The sequence below is a fragment of the Leopardus geoffroyi genome, chromosome A2, assembly GCF_018350155.1.
Source record: "Leopardus geoffroyi isolate Oge1 chromosome A2, O.geoffroyi_Oge1_pat1.0, whole genome shotgun sequence".
In the NCBI taxonomy this organism is placed as follows: Eukaryota; Metazoa; Chordata; class Mammalia; order Carnivora; family Felidae; genus Leopardus; species Leopardus geoffroyi.
The window spans coordinates 46,394,348-46,412,929 of NC_059331.1; the positions used below are offsets into that span (position 1 = coordinate 46,394,348).

An 18,582-nucleotide genomic window follows, 5' to 3' on the forward strand; every position below is an offset into this window, starting at 1 on the left:
ATATGGATGCAAAGGGCTGACTCAGGCTGGGATACTGGCTACAAATGCCCCTGGATAGTTAATGGAGCTACTGTGTTTCATAGGATAGTTACTATTTTTGTTTATGTTCTAGTTACAAAGTTCCTTAAGCTTTGAGTGGTCTGCCCTAGCCATATTTTTCCCTTATGTCCCCTGTTTTTTGCATGCAAAAACAGGTTTTTCAGGAACTAATCTATGGCATTAAAGCTGAAGTTATCCGATCGTTGTCTTGTTGGTCTGTTCACATGTCAGTATGCAGTTGAATGAGGTGTAGCGGTCACGGCTGTCTATAGTTTGGTGTACTTGTTGGTTAATAACCTAGAAATGTGGTTCTTAAGGCTTTTTGGGATTTAATTTTAAATGCTTTCCAATATTATGCTGCTGCTAAAAATCAGTTGTGAAGACTAAGCCAAAACACACCCAAAAATATTTATGCTATATAACATTCATTAACAAGAATCTAAATATACACACTAAAAACATAACTGTGTTAAAAAAAATTCAAGCAGGTGGGAGGTAACAAGTAAAACAAAAACTGTACTTGAGTAGTGATGACTTTAAGAATAAAACACCTTATTTTTTACATTAGCTTTTTCAATTAAGCAAGTGCATTTTTTGTTTGTTTTGCCTGGAATTCATCATCAGTTGGTAAAAGTTTGCAGAGAAACATTTTGTATCCACAAACTGACAGATTAACAAATATAGCTGAACACCCCAGCAACATGATTGTTTTTTAAGACAAGTGTCTTAATGTTAGGTGGCTATGTATGAAAGCAGCAATCAAGTGTTGGTGGAATACTTATGAGTATTATCTGACTTAATTTTTGAACACTGACATAAAGATGAGCCATTTCTTTCAAATGACCCGTCTTTTTGGGGTCTTCAAGGACTGGGGAATCAGGATGGGATCCTGATGAAGGGACATCTGGTTGAGAACCATCGCTTTAGAACAAGGTGCTCTCCTGACAAGAGAAACTGTCGGGTTTTTCGGGACCACCAACCGAGGCAAACGCCCCTGCCTCTGCCCCATCTACTGAGGCACAAAGAAGCAAGGTTATAATAAGGTTCCTGGCCAAATGGTTTTGCTTTCTGGAACAAAAATTCCCGCAAACTGCTCACACATCAAAGTTGTCAAGTATCCAATGGACATGAAAGCTTTATAGCAAACAAAATACATACATGTCACAAAGACATTTCTTTAAAAGAAAACACAATGGAGAGAAACAAGAGAAGGAAGCCTCCTTTAGCAGATACCAGTTTATTCGACATAGTGCAGGATTCAGAGCATCTGATATTCCACAGCCAACAAGATGTCCTACTTCCCTATTATAAAATACTGGATACCCTGAATAGAGTTAATTCAAGGTTCTCTTTCCTCTTCTCCTCCATCTAGAATTAAACGTTTCTTCATGTAGCATACATTTCACATTCACTGAAGGCTTTGGGGAGAGGGGGGGATATAGGGCTTATAACCGCCCCCCTGAACCAAAGGCACTTAATGTTAAAAGATAAAGCACAGTAGAGTCACCCCACAGACATTCCTGCATGTTCAGACTGCTGAACTTGAGTGCACCACCAGGGGCCCATGTGGGATTCATCCTAACCATGTAAAAGACACTGATTTCCTTGAAAACACAAAGTGCAGTATGAATATAAAGACTCATCACCACCACCTTTTCCACCACCCCATCCTTTTCTCAAAATAATACATAAGAGAACTCTTATTTTACATGATTAGTATTACCCAAGGTTCACACATGGAAAAAAATAGCTAAAAAATAATCTGTCATAAACTCTTACTATGAAATCACAATAGAATCTAATATACGCATAGAATTTGTCGGAGAAGGCCTCAGAGATCATGCTGTGCATCCCCCCCGCCACTGGATAGAGGAGGTCATGGAGGCTCCAGAAGGTCAAGTGTGGGACCCTGAGGTCTAGCCCTGGTGGCAGAGCCTGGGAAGAACCCATGCCTTCTGAAGTTTCGCCCAGGGTCTCCTTCACCCCCTGCCTCTTTGAGAGACTCTCCAAACTCAAGCACAGCGATGATCTCCAGAAGTGCGCCACACCATAAAGCACGCATGCTGACACAGGTCAGCAGTCTGGTCCCGCGAGGCAGCTCCTTTGGCCCCTGGGCAGGTATGTAAACCAACTCGGAGTGGGGATTCTTCACTCGAGGTTGGTTGTTCAGCGTTCTGAGTAAAGCCAAGGGCGGGGCAGACGCGACTTCTGGGCGTAGGAAGGCTCTTCTTGGCTCTTAGCCCGTGGTGGGCTGACGGTCGGCCGCACAGCGGAAGCCCAGGTTGGAAGCAGAGCTGTCGGGTGTGTTCTGGCTTCGAGCGGCACAGCGGTACCGATAGCAGTAGGACTGCACAGAGACGAAGGGAAAGGGGAGAGTGCTTAGTTTCTCACTTAAAGGCTCTCAACTGTCAGATGCATGTTGCACCCGAGCACCAGCTACTGGGAAGTCATGCCTACCTGGAGACAGGGCTTCCCCGCGCCCCGTCCCACCCCAAACACCCCCTCGGGCCTACTTAGCACGTATGTTTTGAAGAGGGCAGCACGTCCAGAGTTTGACCAGTAGTTACCTTATAAACAGACAGAGACACGGTGCAAGGATGTTAGTACCAGCATTGCTTAGAACAGTTAAAAAAAAAAAAAAAAAAAAGGAACAACCGACGACTACAGAGGTTATGCACATCCACAAGCTGGATTACTCAGCAGTCATTAAAAGTCATGTTTTTTATGTAATACTTAATGACACAGGAGATTCTCGCGATACACACACAGTTAAATGAAAAAGTCAGAATGCAAAACTGTGTGTGTGGTATGATCTCAAGCTACACAATTATATACGTCAAGGAAACAAGACTGATGATTCAAAACGGACCACAATATATTTGCGCAGTGGAGTTTCAAATTTCCCACAATAAGTGTATGTTACTTTTATAATTTGAAAAGTTATTTTTACATTTACAGTATATGACATTAAAGCAAAAAGTAAAGCTAAATGGCAATCAAGGAAATATTAATTATGAGTACCATTAACATATTAAATATTCAACAGACTGACAAAAAATAATTTTATTTATTTAGTTATTTTTAATTTACATCCAAGTTAGTTAGCATGTAGTGCAATAATAATTTCAGGAGTAGAATCCAGTGATTCATCCCCTACATATAACACCCAGTGCTCCTCCCAACAAGTGTCTTCTTTAATGCCCCTTACCCATTTAGCCCATCCCCCCACCCACAACCCCTCCAGCAACCCTCAGTTTGTTCTCTGTATTTAAGAGTCTCTTAGTTTTGTCCCCCGCCCTGTTTATTATTTTTGCTTCCCTTCCCTTATGTTCATCTGTTTTGCATCTTAAATTCCTCATATGAGCAAAATCACGTGATATTTGTCTTCCTCTGACTGGTTAATTTCACTTAGCATAATGCCCTCTAGTTCCATCCACGTAGCTGCAAATGGCAAGATTTCATTCTTTTTGATTCAGATTGGCAAAAATTAAAAAACAAGCCTAGGAACATAAAAAGTATGAAAGGCTGTGAAAAACATTTTTTGAAATACACTGCTTTTGGATTGGCTACACACTGCTGTGTGTGTGGATGTTTTGTATCTGTTTTCTTTTACAGGGACAGAGAACACATATATACATGTGCACAAACACACACACACAGACACTGAGCACCTAGCACACGTCAGGCACGTTAGACACTTCAAGTGTTATTTCATTTAATCATAACAGCACAGAGGAATTAAATGAGTCATCCAAGATGACACAGTTGTTGAAGGAAGCAGAATTCGAACCCAGGTCTGACCATGGCGCATGTGCCTCCAAGCCAAGATTCTATACTCCTAGATGGAAAGACAGCACATCTCATGCTCCTCTCCCACCTCTAATGCATTCATCCTGCACGTACATGCATACTTGCACAAATAAGAAGGACTAACACTCATGGATGGGCACCTAGTAGGTATTCAGTGAATAACCACAGCTGACTTAAATACATCAAAAGTTTCCACATTCCAAAAACAACCATGCACAGAACTCTCATATCCTAAGACTGTACTTTGATCCAAAATAACAGAGAATGAAAATAAACTAGTTATCTTGTGTAGCATGAGCATTAATGCTGAGTCAGCCCAGTGAAACTAAAGCGTCTGCCAGGTGGTTACAGAAACTACTACACAAAGAAACTTTGGGACTCAGGAAGGAGAGATCATTGGGGGGGGCGGGGGGGGGTGGGGGAAATAGGTCTGCATGAAAGAGGTTTTTATTTTTTTCTGAATTCTTACTCTCCTTTCTCAAACAAAAGGTGAGTGTTTCTAACCTGCATAAAAATGATCTCTTGAGGTGCCTGGTTGGCTCAGTTAGTTAAGCTGAGATCTTGATTTCAGCTCAGATCATGATCTCACAGTTGTTGAGATTGAGCCCCTCATCAGGCTCTGTGTTGAGCATGGAACCTACTTGGGATTCTCACTCTCTCCTTCTGCCCCTCCTCTCTCTCAAATCAAAAAAACATTAAAAACATTTCTTTTTTTTTTTTTTTTAATTATTATTATTATTTTTTTAACGTTTATTTATTTTTGGGACAGAGAGAGACAAAGCATGAACGAGGGAGGGGCAGAGAGAGAGGGAGACACAGAATCGGAAACAGGCTCCAGGCTCTGAGCCATCAGCCCAGAGCCCGACGCGGGGCTCGAACTCACGGACCGCGAGATCGTGACCTGGCTGAAGTCGGACGCTTAACCGACTGCGCCACCCAGGCGCCCCAAACATTTCTTAATTAAAAATAAATTATCTCCAAAGCTGCCACAGAAATTCTCCAGAGTACATCTATCATAAAAAGAAAGACACAGTGGTTTGTCTTCCATAGATAGTGAAACAGTAGCAACCAATTTTATCATTTTCCCTGTGGTCAGTGAGGAATATAACATATTACCAATACTCAGGCAGAGAGAGGGAAGATGAATAAAAAAATATACCTGGAAGAGTGAAAAGCTGATGGCATCTGCTATACTGCCTGTGCCTGGCGTGCAGCTCTAAAATGTCTAGTTTATCACACAAGGGGATGCAGCAGAAGCCTCATCCCACAGAGGCCCTACTCACCAGGCTGCTGTCAAGCCGTGCTTTGGTATTTCTAGAATCAAACTCCGGGGGACAATCCAGGACTCCGTGCTACCAACTATGTGTAGTGAATTTGACACTGGAGCAAGAATCTAATTCAGGGGAGGCAGGCATCTAGACATGGACATTCTTGTTCCATAACTGCACCACACACGGCAGAAAACAAGCAAGCACTTCCTGATTGATGCTGTGCACAGCCTAGAGGAAGCCTGACCGTACGCATGGTCCTGTCCTGCTGCAGATCACAGGCTGGTTGCGGAAACAATGGCTGTACATCAAACGGTTATAAAACAGGCTAGGGTTAAAAGAGTCTGAGGTTTTTTGTTTTTTGTTTTTTGGGGTTTTTTTTTTTGTTTTTTTTTTTTTGTTTGTTTTGTTTGTTTTTTTACTAATTCAGGTGAAGGAATTGTCCCTTGTAGAATGCCAAAGTCTTTAGTAAAGACTTCTAGAAGGCAAAACCGGGCCATGGCTGGATTGACATAATTACAGCAATGGTCTTCTGACTTGAGTATACATTTAAGAATAGCCTGAAGACAATCAAAGAGAATGAAATCTTGCCATTTGCAACAATGTGGATGGAACTAGAATGTATTAGGCTAAGTAAAATAAGTCAGAGTAAGACAACTATATGATTTTGCTCATATGTGGAATTTAAGAAACAATAAAATAGGGGAAGGGAAGCAAAAATAACACAGAGGAAGACAAACCGTAAGAGACTCTTAAATAGAGACAACAAATTGAGGGTTGCTGGAGGGGTGCTGGATGAGGGGATGGGCTAAATGGGCAATGAGAATTAAGGAGGGCCTTGTTGGAATGAGCATGGGATGTTATATGTAAGTGATGACTCACTAAATTCTATTCCTGAAATCATTATTACACTATTATGTTAACTAACTTGGATTTAAATTAAAAAAAAAAAAAAAAGAATAGCCTGAAGAGCTTAAGTACCTATTCCCAGGCCAGACACCTAAAGGTTCTGATTCAGTACATGTGGTGCAGAGTCCAATAATTTGCATTTCTAACAAGCTTTTAGGTGCTGCTGATGCTATGGGACCAATAGGCTGCAGTTTGAGCAGCAATGATTTATAGAATTCAGAAAGGAAGAAAGAAGGTATATTAAGTAGAGAAGACAATGACATCAGAGGCATGAAAATGGAAAAATTCAGGCAACTTAAGGGGATAGCAAGACCATAGCCTGATCATGTCAGAGCAGGGTTTATTTACTCATTAAATATTTGAGATTTCACAACATGCTAGATGCTATTCTGGGCACAAGGAATAAGATGGGGAACAAGACAGACAGTGCAACTGTCTTCAAGAAGCTTACATTCAACAGGGATTAGTTAGACAATAAATGAATGGATAACTTCAAGATAGTTTCTGGTAGTGGTCAGCTTGGAAGAAAGTAAAATAGGGAGAGAGGAGTGGCACTGACTAGGTGGCTACTTTAGACAAGGTGTCCTGGGAAGGCCTCTCTGAGGCGGTGCCAGATGAGCTGAGTTGCCCAAAGGTTTGGAGAACAGTAATTCCAGGCAAAAGCAACCACTGTATAAAGACAATAAGTGATAAAAAGCAGGAAACATGGGTAAATAGGATGGAGTTACATTACAGGTGGTCTTCTCACCAGAAAGAATTTGGGCTTTATACAAATGGAAATCATGACGAACATTGCACTAATTTATGAAAAGAAAGAGCAAAATCCAAGACACATTAGCGATTTAACCTCAGGTAAAGCCTTTCTCAATCTGTCCCCCCATCGATGAAATGGGGCTATTAATGGGAAAATGTCAAAATGCTTCATCTTGGGGCGCCTGGGTGGCTCAGTCGGTTGAGTGTCCCGTCTCACAGGTTGTGCACTGCTAAGTGCACAGCCTGCTCGGGATTCTCTCTCCCTCTGTCTCTGCCCCTTCCCCACTCGTTCTCTCTCTATATATAAATATATAAATAAGATAAACATTAAAAGACATTTTTTAAAATCCTTTATCTTATCTTGACATAAAAAAGCAAAGCATCAGACACATGGAAGTTACTGTAACTGTTACTTTATAATGAACACAACATTCTTAATTATAGAAACTAACTTTGTCTTACCTGACATTTTGGGGTTCATCTGCTTTCTCACTAAAACAAAAGCAATAGCCAGCTTCTCTACAGGTCTTAAAACCTTATGTTGGAAAGATAATACTGCCAGTATCCGAATATGGATTTACAGCTGACCCTTGAACAACATGGGTCTGAACTACACAGTTCCATTTAGGTACAGTTTTTCAATAAATACAGGACTACTGTAAATGTATTTCCTCTTCTCCTTATAATTTTCTTATTGTTTTCTTTTCTCTAACTTACTTTAAGAATACAGTATGTAAGGGGAGCCTGGGTGGCTCAGTCGGTTAAGTGTCCGACTTCGGCTCAGGTCATGATCTCCTGGTCCATGTGTTTGAGCCCCGCGTTGGGCTCTGTGCTGACAGCTCAGAGCCTGGAGCCTGCTTGAGATTCTGTGTCTCCCTCTCTTTCTGCCCCTCCCCCACTCGTGCTCTGTCTCTCCCTCAAAAATAAATAAGCATTAAAAAAATTTTTTAAAGAATACAGTATGTAATACATATAACACACAAAATGCGTGTTAATCAACTATGTGCTTGATAAGGCTTCTGGTCAACAGGAAGTTACTAGTAGTTAAATTTGGGGAGAGTTAAAAGTTTTATGTGGCTTTTTGACTGCCTGGGGGGTTGGTGCCCCTAAGTGCTACATTGTTCTAGGGTCAACTGTGCATTTGCTACATAAATGCCAAAGGTATTTGCTATAAAAATGGGAAAAATGAGGAATATGTGTAGGAAGGCATGGGACTAAGGTCTTTGTTGGATGGCATATTTCTATATGCAACTTATCCCTCAAATTATATAAAAAACTATTTTAAAACAAGATGTTGTCCATATGCCACAAAACACAGGCTGTAACAACCCTGACAAACCATGCCTGTCCGGAGCATGCCTTCCTAGTCAGAAGGAACGTGAGGCTGTGACATAAGATAGTAGAAAAAGATCCATGATATGTAAGAGATTTTTACAACAGCCATATCTGAAGACCCTGGCACATAATGAATAATTCCATTTGGGGGGGAAAAGAAATAGAAGTGTACCAAAAAGTGTGAGTAAAATACTATCAACAGTTTACTTCAGGAAGCAGGATAAGTGGTTTTTATTTTCATTTTTATGTTTATTATTTTCTAATTTTCATGTAATGAATGTTTGCTTCTGTAAAACAAACAAGCTTAAAATCAGTGACAACAAAAAGAGCTAGTCTTTATGAGATCACAGCAGACCCTAAAATCTTCCATTAACCTAAATGGCTGTGAAGAATTGAGCCCTAAAAAGCAAGGCTCACTGTAAATTAAAGTTTGGGAGGTCAGGACCACCATAAGAGAGACCGTTCACATCATCATTCCATTTCAAATGAACTCATTCACTCAGCAAACATTTATTAATAAGTAGTTCATTTTAAATTCGAATAATGGGCAACTAATGGAACACATATTTAAAGCAGAAAATGGCCTGATTTTAATGTCCTCATTGCTTTTCCTTTTTTTCCAACTCTACTTTTAGCACCAAAAATGGTTATTAATGATGTTAGGTCTTTGAGGGGCTGAAATATGGGTCATTTTACTAATTAAGAACACCGGTAGTGGCAAGGACCTGTATTAGCCCCTTTTCATTAAAATGGATAATTATTGTGTAAAACTGATCTCAATGTCTACACTAAGAATGTGATCCTGGACTCAGAAACAATCCATTTAAGATAATGACTTACCAGCCTTGGGGCTCTGAAGTCAAGTGGGACAGCAATATGGTTTTTATGAGAAGACAACTTTCAGGAATAAAGGGAAGTTTTAAGGAAATTATAGCTCATTGTGAAAAAAAAGAAATCATTATATAAAATCACCTCAGCAGAATCCTGGTCTCTCAATTTCACATCCACTGCTCTTGCCATTGACAACTAAATCAACTCCTTTCTTAGTAATCTTGGTGTAAAATGGCAGGAGAGTGAGGATTTCCTCCATATTATGAGTTGGGATAAATACCCCACAGGGATTAGTCTAACAACATCCAAGAACAACAGCTAATATTTCTTGAGTACTTACTTTATGAACTGTTCTAAAAAATTCACATGTATTAATTCACTTAGCCCTCCCACTAATCCTCTGAGGAAGGTATTATTCACATCTGCATTGTATACACAGGAAAAACTGAGGCACAGACATGCTAATAGTGTGCCTAGGGTCACCCGGTTTTGTAAGTGGTGGATCCAAGCCTTTTCAATCCCATTTCAGAGTCTAGGCTCTTAACCCAATGCTGCGTTGACTCATAGTTTTTCATTCTGTGCTCTCTTCTCATTACTAAAGCTGTACTTCAGATGGACTTTCAAAAAGTTATGAATAATCATCAGAGCTTACTTTAATCATGCCAACTAGCTCTGGTCCATGATCAAAAGCAAGTCCTCTTCTAAGCAGGGTGATTTTTTTTCGAAATGAACTTCAACATTTTTTTTTCTTTACAGCAATTTCCTTTCTTTTACTGATCTTCACCTATGCCGAAAGAATCATTTCAAGGATTCTGCCTCTCAAGTTAGTTCATTGGTTGGCTCCTTATTCAAAAGGAGAGGGGAAAACACAATCTAATGATAACAAACATGATGGTTAATGATGATGGTATTAGTCATGCTTATATACTTGGTCCATTCTTTACTCATAAGAACCATACAGTAGGTGCAATTATGGTGTGCATTTTACAAACGTGAAAACTGAGGCTGAGAAAGGTTAAGTAATTTTCCTAAGACAACAGACTAGCAAGAAGTTATAGAACTCCAACTCAGATCTAATTTCAGAGTCTATAGCTCAATAATTTAATTATAGCTGCCACTCTTAATCTAGTGGAAAGGATAAGTGCTCTGAAAGCAATTCACAGCCAACACTGTGTTGTTTCTCCTGACAGACTGATGTTAATTACCTCCATCATCTACAATTAACTTGACCAAGATCCTACAGCAACTGTTTTTTTTTTTTTTTTTCTGAAAAATCCCATGGATCTAACCATGTTTTGTTACTCTGCTATTCCTCTTCTAGAATACTCTATCACTCTGAGCATAACTAAATTAAAATTTATCTTGCAAGTAGATTAAGAAAAGCTAAAGATATGTAATATAAGCTCTAAATGAAACCCTAAAATTTTAAGACAAAGAGTTTTAGCTAATAAACCAAAGGAGAGAGAGTGGAGCGATAACAAATGCTTAACCAAAAGAGGTCAAAAACAGAGAGAAAAGAAACAGATGAGACAAAAAAGACTAAAAATATCAAAAGGGCAAATTTAAATTCAGCCATATCAATAATCACATTAAATATAAATGGACAAACGGCAGGGCAGAGATTTTGCCAGTAAATTCAACAACTCAGATGAAATGAACAAATTCCTTAAAGACACAAATTCCCAGAGATTAATCAAGAGGAAATATAATCTGCATAACCTTGTAGCTATTAACTAAATTAATTTTATGGTTACAACTCTACTCCTAAATGGTTTCCCTGGGGTGGGGGAATTCTATCAAACATTTAAGGAAGAAATACTGCTAATTCTACATGAACTATTCCAGAAAATTGAAGATAAAGGAATATTTGCCAATTCAACGTATAAATCCAACAGTACACTGATACCAAAACCCGACAAGAAAACAAGAGACCAATACCAATCATGAACATATATGCAAAAATGCTCAACATTTTAACAAACTGAATCCATAATTTATAAAAAGGATAATACATCATACCTAAATTAGCACACTCTAGGAAGGCAAAGATGGTTTAACATTTGAAAACTGAAAATCTATGAAGGTATTTACCATATTAACAGAGTGAAAAAGAAAAACCATACAAACATCTCAACAGCTGCAGAAAAGACATCCAGCAAAATTTATATCTATTTCTGATAAAAATTCTCAAAAAGCTAGGAATAGAAGGAAACTTCCTTGAACTTATACAGAACATCTCTGAAAACACTATAGCTGATATAACTAATTTTGAAAAGTTGATTTTTTATCCCCTTAAGATTAAAAATGAGGCAAAAATGTCTGTTCTTACCAGTCATATTCAATACTATACTGAAGGTTCTAGCTAATGCAATACGGCAAGAAAAAAGTAATAAATATTTTAAAAGGAGTAAAATTGTCTATATTCACAGATGATATAACCAGCTATGCAGAAAAACCAACAGAATCTACAAAAACATTACTAGTACAAATGAGTTAACAAAGGTTGCAGAACACAAGATAAACCAATTATACCATGTAAACTTATTTATTAAAAACATGTATTAGGTTAAAAAATATTTTAAAATAATAAACTGAGAAGCTTATGAAAATACAGATTTAAAATAAGCAAATAATATTAAATGTTAAAGTAAACACATTCATATGCATGGCAATGAAATACATTTAGTGTTCACACTTAAATGTTTTTTACAAGCTTCATTTTCTCTTACTTTCTTGAGGGAAAATCTTCTGGTCCTCAATTCTTACAGAGTAAATGGATTCTCAATTTTTAAAAGTGCCATATGTGAGAAACACAACTGGAGGTAATTAAGGTTTTGAGCTACTATTCTTCAAAGAGAAATTCACCTGTTTTTCATGGAATTCCATTTCCCCAGTAAGAGGATTCAATATACTTGTAGTAACAGCTTGAATAAGAGAAAAAATCTGGGACTAAAGACTAATGTATGTGAACATTTAAAAGTACTGGATGACCTAGGGCAATGTTTTTATTTCAACTTAAAATTAGAATTGTAAAGATAAATTTCTATGCATCTTGTCATAAATGTAGGTGTAAAGCATAAAATAAACTCAATTATAAACCTCACTTAAATAACTGGATTAAAATTTTTAGGAAATACAGAAGACACACATACAATCTACAGAGATTCTCTTAAAAACATTTTTTTATGTTTATTTATTTTTGAGAGAGAGACAGAGTGTGAGTGGGGAGGAGCAGACAGAAAGGGAGACATAGAATCTGAAGCAGGCTCCAGGCTCTGAGCTGTCAGCACAGAACCTGAGGTGAGGCTTGAAACCACAAACTGCGAGATCATGACCTGAATCAAAATCAGATGCTTAACTGACTGAGCACCCCCAGAGATTCTCTATAGACTAGTGGTTTCCAAACTTTGCAGAATGTTTTAAACCCCTTGAGACCTTTAAAATCCTGAAGCCCAGGCCACACTCCAGAGAAATCAAAATGAAGTGAGTGGGGAAACAGGCAACAGTCTTTTTTATGGATCCCAGATGATTATAATATGCAATAAAGTTTGAGAACCACAGTTTTAAGGTAAAGTTTGATAGTACATCCATCGTTAAATTAGTAACTTAACGTGGAGCCCTGATAGGTTGTTTTAAGTCTCTAACTGCCTGGACTGACTGAATTACCATAGGAAACTTCTTGTAATAACCATCTGCAAAATGCCATCTTTGCATAGGGATAGAAAGAAGCTCAAGTGTTGGAGATACTAAAAATATATGATTTAAAGAAAAAAGGGAGAGGTGGTATTCAATTTCCAAACTCCTTAAAAAGGTTATTCATGAAACACCAACTCACGCTGACTACCCAAGAACAACCAGTTCTGACACTGAAATCATAGCCCAAAGAGCAGAAACACTCTCTGAGATTGATGCTTATTTCATAGAGCACACCCATTACACCTAGAACATTTGTGATGTTTCCATTCCAGTACAGCACAATCCACCCTCCATTTCTAACCCTACCTTAATCTCCACAGAGTATCCAGATATAATCTCAAATAAATTAAGGGTGTACTTCCAAATAAGCATGCTGGAAATAGTATAGAGCCCACCCTGGTTCAGGGGACAATAAAGGTCTCTCAAAGGGATCAAGTTTCAACAGATGGAATTTGGTTAACAAAAGATTCACAACCTCTGCTGTTTTTCCCCATGCCTGTGTCCAAATTTGAGATGACTATTTTTTTTTTTTTTTTTTTTTTTTTTTTTTGGTTTTGATGAAGATAGGTATATATTCACAGAAGTGATGGGACATTTTAGGGCTAATGACAGTGGTTCCATTAATGAGCTGTGAGTACACCAAAACAGAATGTAATGACTTGACTCACCTTATGGCACATGTAGGATCCACCTTTCTTCACCCGGTCTTTCCCAGAAGGGGGGCCTTTCTGTGGATTAAGAGAACTCGTTAGCCCAGAGAACACAGATGCTCCTCACAGACTGGCCGAGAGTTCATTTTAGTCCAATCAGCTCTTCCACAGCTGCCTTAACTTTCTACATGCTTTTCCACCTGTGGGCAGAAAACCCATGAACCCATGCACCCTGAACACATGCACCTTCCCAAATGCCCACCTCTCCAAATCCTACCCAACCTTTAAGGTCCCGCTCAGGTTCCCACTTTGATAAAATCTTTATGACTATCGTAAGCAATCTCACCTCTAAACCCCTGTAATAGCATTTCTCACCTAGATGACTAACAAGCTGCTTGGCAGTATCTTTTATATCACCTTCTCAAGTTAATATGCAAATTTATCCTGCATAACAACTGACTTGTTCAACTAGACTGGCTAGTCTCTTTGAATTATGTTTTTATAATCCTACTGTGTAACAGCTAGTAAACCCTTTGCTGACTGAAGAAATTTGCCTTTTATCTTTTAAAAAAAATTTAGGTCAGGTTTATTGAGGTATAATTTACATATAGTAAACTTTAACCTTGTTAAGCCTTTTTAAATGCACATGCCTGATGAATTTTGACAAATGTACAGGCATGTAACCACCACCACAATCAAGATATAGAACACAGTTTATCTTTTCCAAAAAGATTTATATAGTGCTTACTATGAGCCAAGCATGGATGCAAATATTAACCCATGTAATCTCCTTAAAAACTTTTTTTTAAGATTTTAGTTTTAAGTAATCTCTGTACTCAACATGGGGCTCAAACTCACAACCCCAAGATCAAGAGTCACATGCTCCACCAACTGAGCCAGCCAGGTACCCCTCTCTATAACACCTTTTTTTTTTTAATTTTTAATGTTTGTTTATTTTTGAGGGAGACAAAATGTGAATGAGGAGGGGCAGAAAGAGAGGGAGACATGGAATCTGAAGCAGGCTCCAGGCTCTGAAGTGCCAGCACAGAGCCCGGACACAGGGCTTGAACTCATGAACCGTGAGATCATGACCTGAGCCAAAGCCAGACACTTAACTGACTGAGTCACCCAGGCGCCCCTCCATAACAACTTCTGATGTAAGTTAAGCAAGTGGCAGAACAAGGATTCACACCCAGGCAGCTGGTCTGAGTCCATTACACTCCCTGTAATGGGACCAGAAATGGAGGAAATTGGACAATCCCTAAGAGGATGCAAGAACACACAGTGACTACCACTGTAATGAAAACTGAAGCCAGAAACAGCCAGCCAAGAGGTAAGACTATTTTTTCTAAGGAGAGCTTTGGATAGAAGTGCACTGGAAATGAACATCCTAAAACTTCAGTTGCCAGGATAAAAGGGCCTCAACATCAGATTAGCCATGCAAAGAACATCTGAGAAGTACCAATAACCTCCTACAAACCAGAACCACATAGGGGAAGTTTGGGGGCTACAAGGATCTTTTTGCTTTTCCCCTATTATGCAAAAAAAATCAACTAATCACACAGCTGCCTACTTTTTGTCTACTGAACACAAGAGACAGTTGAATAATGCTGCCTATCTTAGTTTTCCTTTTTCTTGACAACTACTTGTCTAGTGTCAAGGGCTCAGACAAAAGTGGCAGAAGTTAAAAGAATCATGTTTTCTCCAAGCATGGTTAACACACTGACTTGCAAATTTTTTTTTTCGAAGTTAAAGATTTTTTTTAATTTTTTCAATATATGAAATTTATTGTCAAATTGGTTTCCATACAACACCCAGTGCTCATCCCAAAAGGTGCCCTCCTCAATACCCATCACCCACCCTCCCCTCCCTCCCACCCCCCAACAACCCTCAGTTTTTAAGAGTCTCTTATGCTTTGGCTCTCTCCCACTCTAACCTCTTTTTTTTTTTTTTTCTTCCCCTCCCCCATGGGTTTCTGTTAAGTTTCTCAGGATCCACATAAGAGTGAAAACATATGGTGTCTGTCTTTCTCTGTATGGCTTATTTCACTTAGCATAACACTCTCCAGTTCCATCCACGTTCCTACAAAGGGCCATATTTCATTCTTTCTCATTGGCACGTAGTACTCCATTGTGTATATAAACCACAATTTCTTTATCCATTCATCAGTTGATGGACATTTAGGCTCTTTCCATAATTTGGCTATTGTTGAGAGTGCTGCTATAAACATTGGGGTACAAGTGCCCCTATGCATCAGTACTCCTGTATCCCTTGGGTAAATTCCTAGCAGTACTATTGCTGGATCATAGGGTAGATCTATTTTTAATTTTTTGAGGAACCTCCACACTGTTTTCCAGAGTGGCTGTACCAGTTTGCATTCCCACCAACAGTGCAAGAGGGTTCCCGTTTCTCCACATCCTCTCCAGCATCTATAGTCTCCTGATTTGTTCATTTTGGCCACTCTGACTGGCGTGAGGTGATATCTGACTGTGGTTTTGATTTGCATTTCCCTGATGAGGAGCGATGTTGAGCATCTTTTCATGTGCCTGTTGGCCATCCGGATGTCTTCTTTAGAGAAGTGTCTATTCATGTTTTCTGCCCATTTCTTCACTGGATTATTTGTTTTTCGGGTATGGAGTTTGGTGAGCTCTTTATAGATTTTGGATACTAGCCCTTTGTCAGATATGTCATTTGCAAATATCTTTTCCCATTCCATTGGTTGCCTTTTAGTTTTGTTGATTATTTCCTTTGCTGTGCAGAAGCTTTTTATCTTCATAAAGTCCCAGTAGTTCATTTTTGCTTTTAATTCCCTTGCCTTTGGGGATGTGTCAAGTAAGAAATTGCTACGGCTGAGGTCAGAGAGGTCTTTTCCTGCTTTCTCCTCTAGGGTTTTGATGGTTTCCTGTCTCACATTCAGGTCCTTTATCCATTTTGAGTTTATTTTTGTGAATGGTGTGAGAAAGTGGTCTAGTTTCAACCTTCTGCATGTTGGTGTCCAGTTCCCCCAGCACCATTTGTTAGACTGTCTTTTTTCCATTGGATGTTCTTTCCTGCTTTGTCAAAGATCAGTTGGCCATGTATTTGTGGGTCTAGTTCTGGGGTTTCTATTCTATTCCATTGGTCTATGTGTCTGTTTTTGTGCCAATAGCATGCTGTCTTGATGATTACAGCTTTGTAGTAGAGGCTAAAGTCTGGGATTGTGATGCCTCCTGCTTTGGTCTTCTTCAAAATTACTTTGGCTATTCGGGGCCTTTTGTGGTTCCATATGAATTTTAGGATTCCTTGTTCTAGTTTCGAGAAGAATGCTGGTGCAATTTTGATTGGGATTGCATTGAATGTGTAGATAGCTTTGGGTTGACTTGCAAATTTTAACTATGTGGTCAGAAGTTCATGTTTTCTAAGCATTTCCAGGTACTTAGAAACAGTCACAGACTAAGCCACTGTCTATTCTTCATTCCACTGCAGGGTCGCAGTATTTCCATGGCCTTAAATGCTTAATGTTACACTAACAAACTTTTAGGACTTGATCTCACCAACTGTGAAATCATGACCTAAGCCAAAATCCAGAGTCAGTTGCTTAACCGACTGAACCACGCAGGTGCCCCCAAAACTGCAAGTTCTAAATGTCTGCCCCAATAATCCCAAAAGGCCAAGGTGCAGCTAAAGTTCTCAGGAAAAGAGATAAAGAAGCAATCTCTGAGTGTTAGTGCAGGGGAATATATCTTCATTCAAAACACGTAGGAAGGCATGAAAGCCATCAATAGTGAAAAATCCACACAAGATACCACAGAACCCTCATCAGTATGACTGGCTTATTGAATGAGAAACAAGCCTGCAGGAAGGAAGGTGGCCAACGTGCTCAAGGCCTGCCAAGATGTATTTCATAAGAGAACTAACAACGACATTTTGTGTAGTCAGGAGACACTTCCCTGTCCCTCCTTTTTATACCCAACACAATGACAAGGGAAAAAAAAGAAAGGACAGAGTTGGACAAATTTTCATCAGTCAGCAAAGAGTCAAAAAGCACTACTATTAAACATGCTGTTTGATAAAGTCCACAGTGTGGACTACTAAACAGCTATTAAAAAGAATGAGGCATGAGGCATTTCTGTAAGAGTCTATTGGACTATCACTTTTGCTTAGAACATAACACGGAATCAAGCATTTATTCTGATTTTCTTATACATGGTGTCCCAGTGGGGAGTTGGTTACCTGGAGCGAGCATCTGGCCCTGGGGCACGGGAGGATGCCCCGTGGGCCACCCCTCGCTGGTAACACATTCATCTACATCTTCATTCTCATTCAGTTCAGTGCACTGTTTGATTTACCTCGAGGCTTGCCCTATGACCCATGGATTATTTAGAAGTGTGTTGTTTAGTTTCTAAGTGTTTGGAGATTTTCCTATTTTATTTCTGTTATGGATTTCCAGTGTGACTCCACTCTTGCTGGAGACTATACTTTATACAATTAAAACTTTTTAAATGTACTGAGGTTTATATGATGGTGTGGGATGTGGTCTCCATTGGCATATTTTCCATGACTACTTGAATGGATATTCTGCTGTTGTAGGGTAATTGTTCTAGAAATCTTGGTTAGATCCTATCCACTGATTGTATCACTGTTATTTTATGTCCTTGCTGATTTTCTATGTAATTATACTATCAATTGTTGAGAAAGGGGCATGAAAGTTTCCAGCTACAATTGTGGATTGGTCTATTTCTTCTTTGAATGTTCTGTTAAATTAGTTTTTGCTTCATATGTCTCAGCTGTATTCAATGGTATATACACATTTAGTATTACTATTTCCTGGGGCACCTGGGTGGCTCAGTCAGTTAAGCATCTGACTTTGGCTCAGGTCATGGACCATGAGTTAGAGCCCCACATCAGGCTCTGTGCTGACAGCTCAGAGCCTAGAGCCTGCTTCAGATTCTGTGTCTCCCTCTCTCTCTGCCCCTCCCCTGCTCGCACTCTGTCTCTCTCTCTCTCTCAAAAATAAACATTAAAAAAAAATTCTTAAGTATTTCTATTTCCTCTTGTTGGATTAACCATTTTATCACTATAGAATATCCTTCCTTGACTCTGGAAACTTGCTTTGCTTTAAAGTCTACCTTATAGGAGTGTGTGGGTGGCTCAGTCATTTACGCTTCCAACTTCAGCTTAGGTCATGATCTCATGGTTCATGGGTTCAAGCCCTGTGTCCTATGCTGACAGCTCAGAGCCTGGAGCCTGCTTCAAACTGCATCCTTCTTTCTCTGCCCCTCCCCTGCTCACACTATGTCTGTCTCTCTCAA

General features: G+C 39.2%; 1 protein-coding gene across 1 annotated transcript in view; it reads right to left on the reverse strand.

The window, feature by feature from the left end:
- Nucleotides 1-1,260: 1,260 nt before the first annotated feature.
- SUMF1 (sulfatase modifying factor 1) overlaps nt 1,261-18,582 on the reverse strand; it is a 96,400-nt gene continuing 79,078 nt past the window's right edge. The window contains exons 8-9 of the mRNA XM_045493608.1: nt 13,310-13,369; nt 1,261-2,386 (exon numbers count right to left, since the gene is read on the reverse strand). Coding sequence (XP_045349564.1) covers nt 2,276-2,386; nt 13,310-13,369 — 171 coding nt within the window. The 3' untranslated portion in view covers nt 1,261-2,275. The remainder of the gene's footprint in view (nt 2,387-13,309; nt 13,370-18,582) is intronic.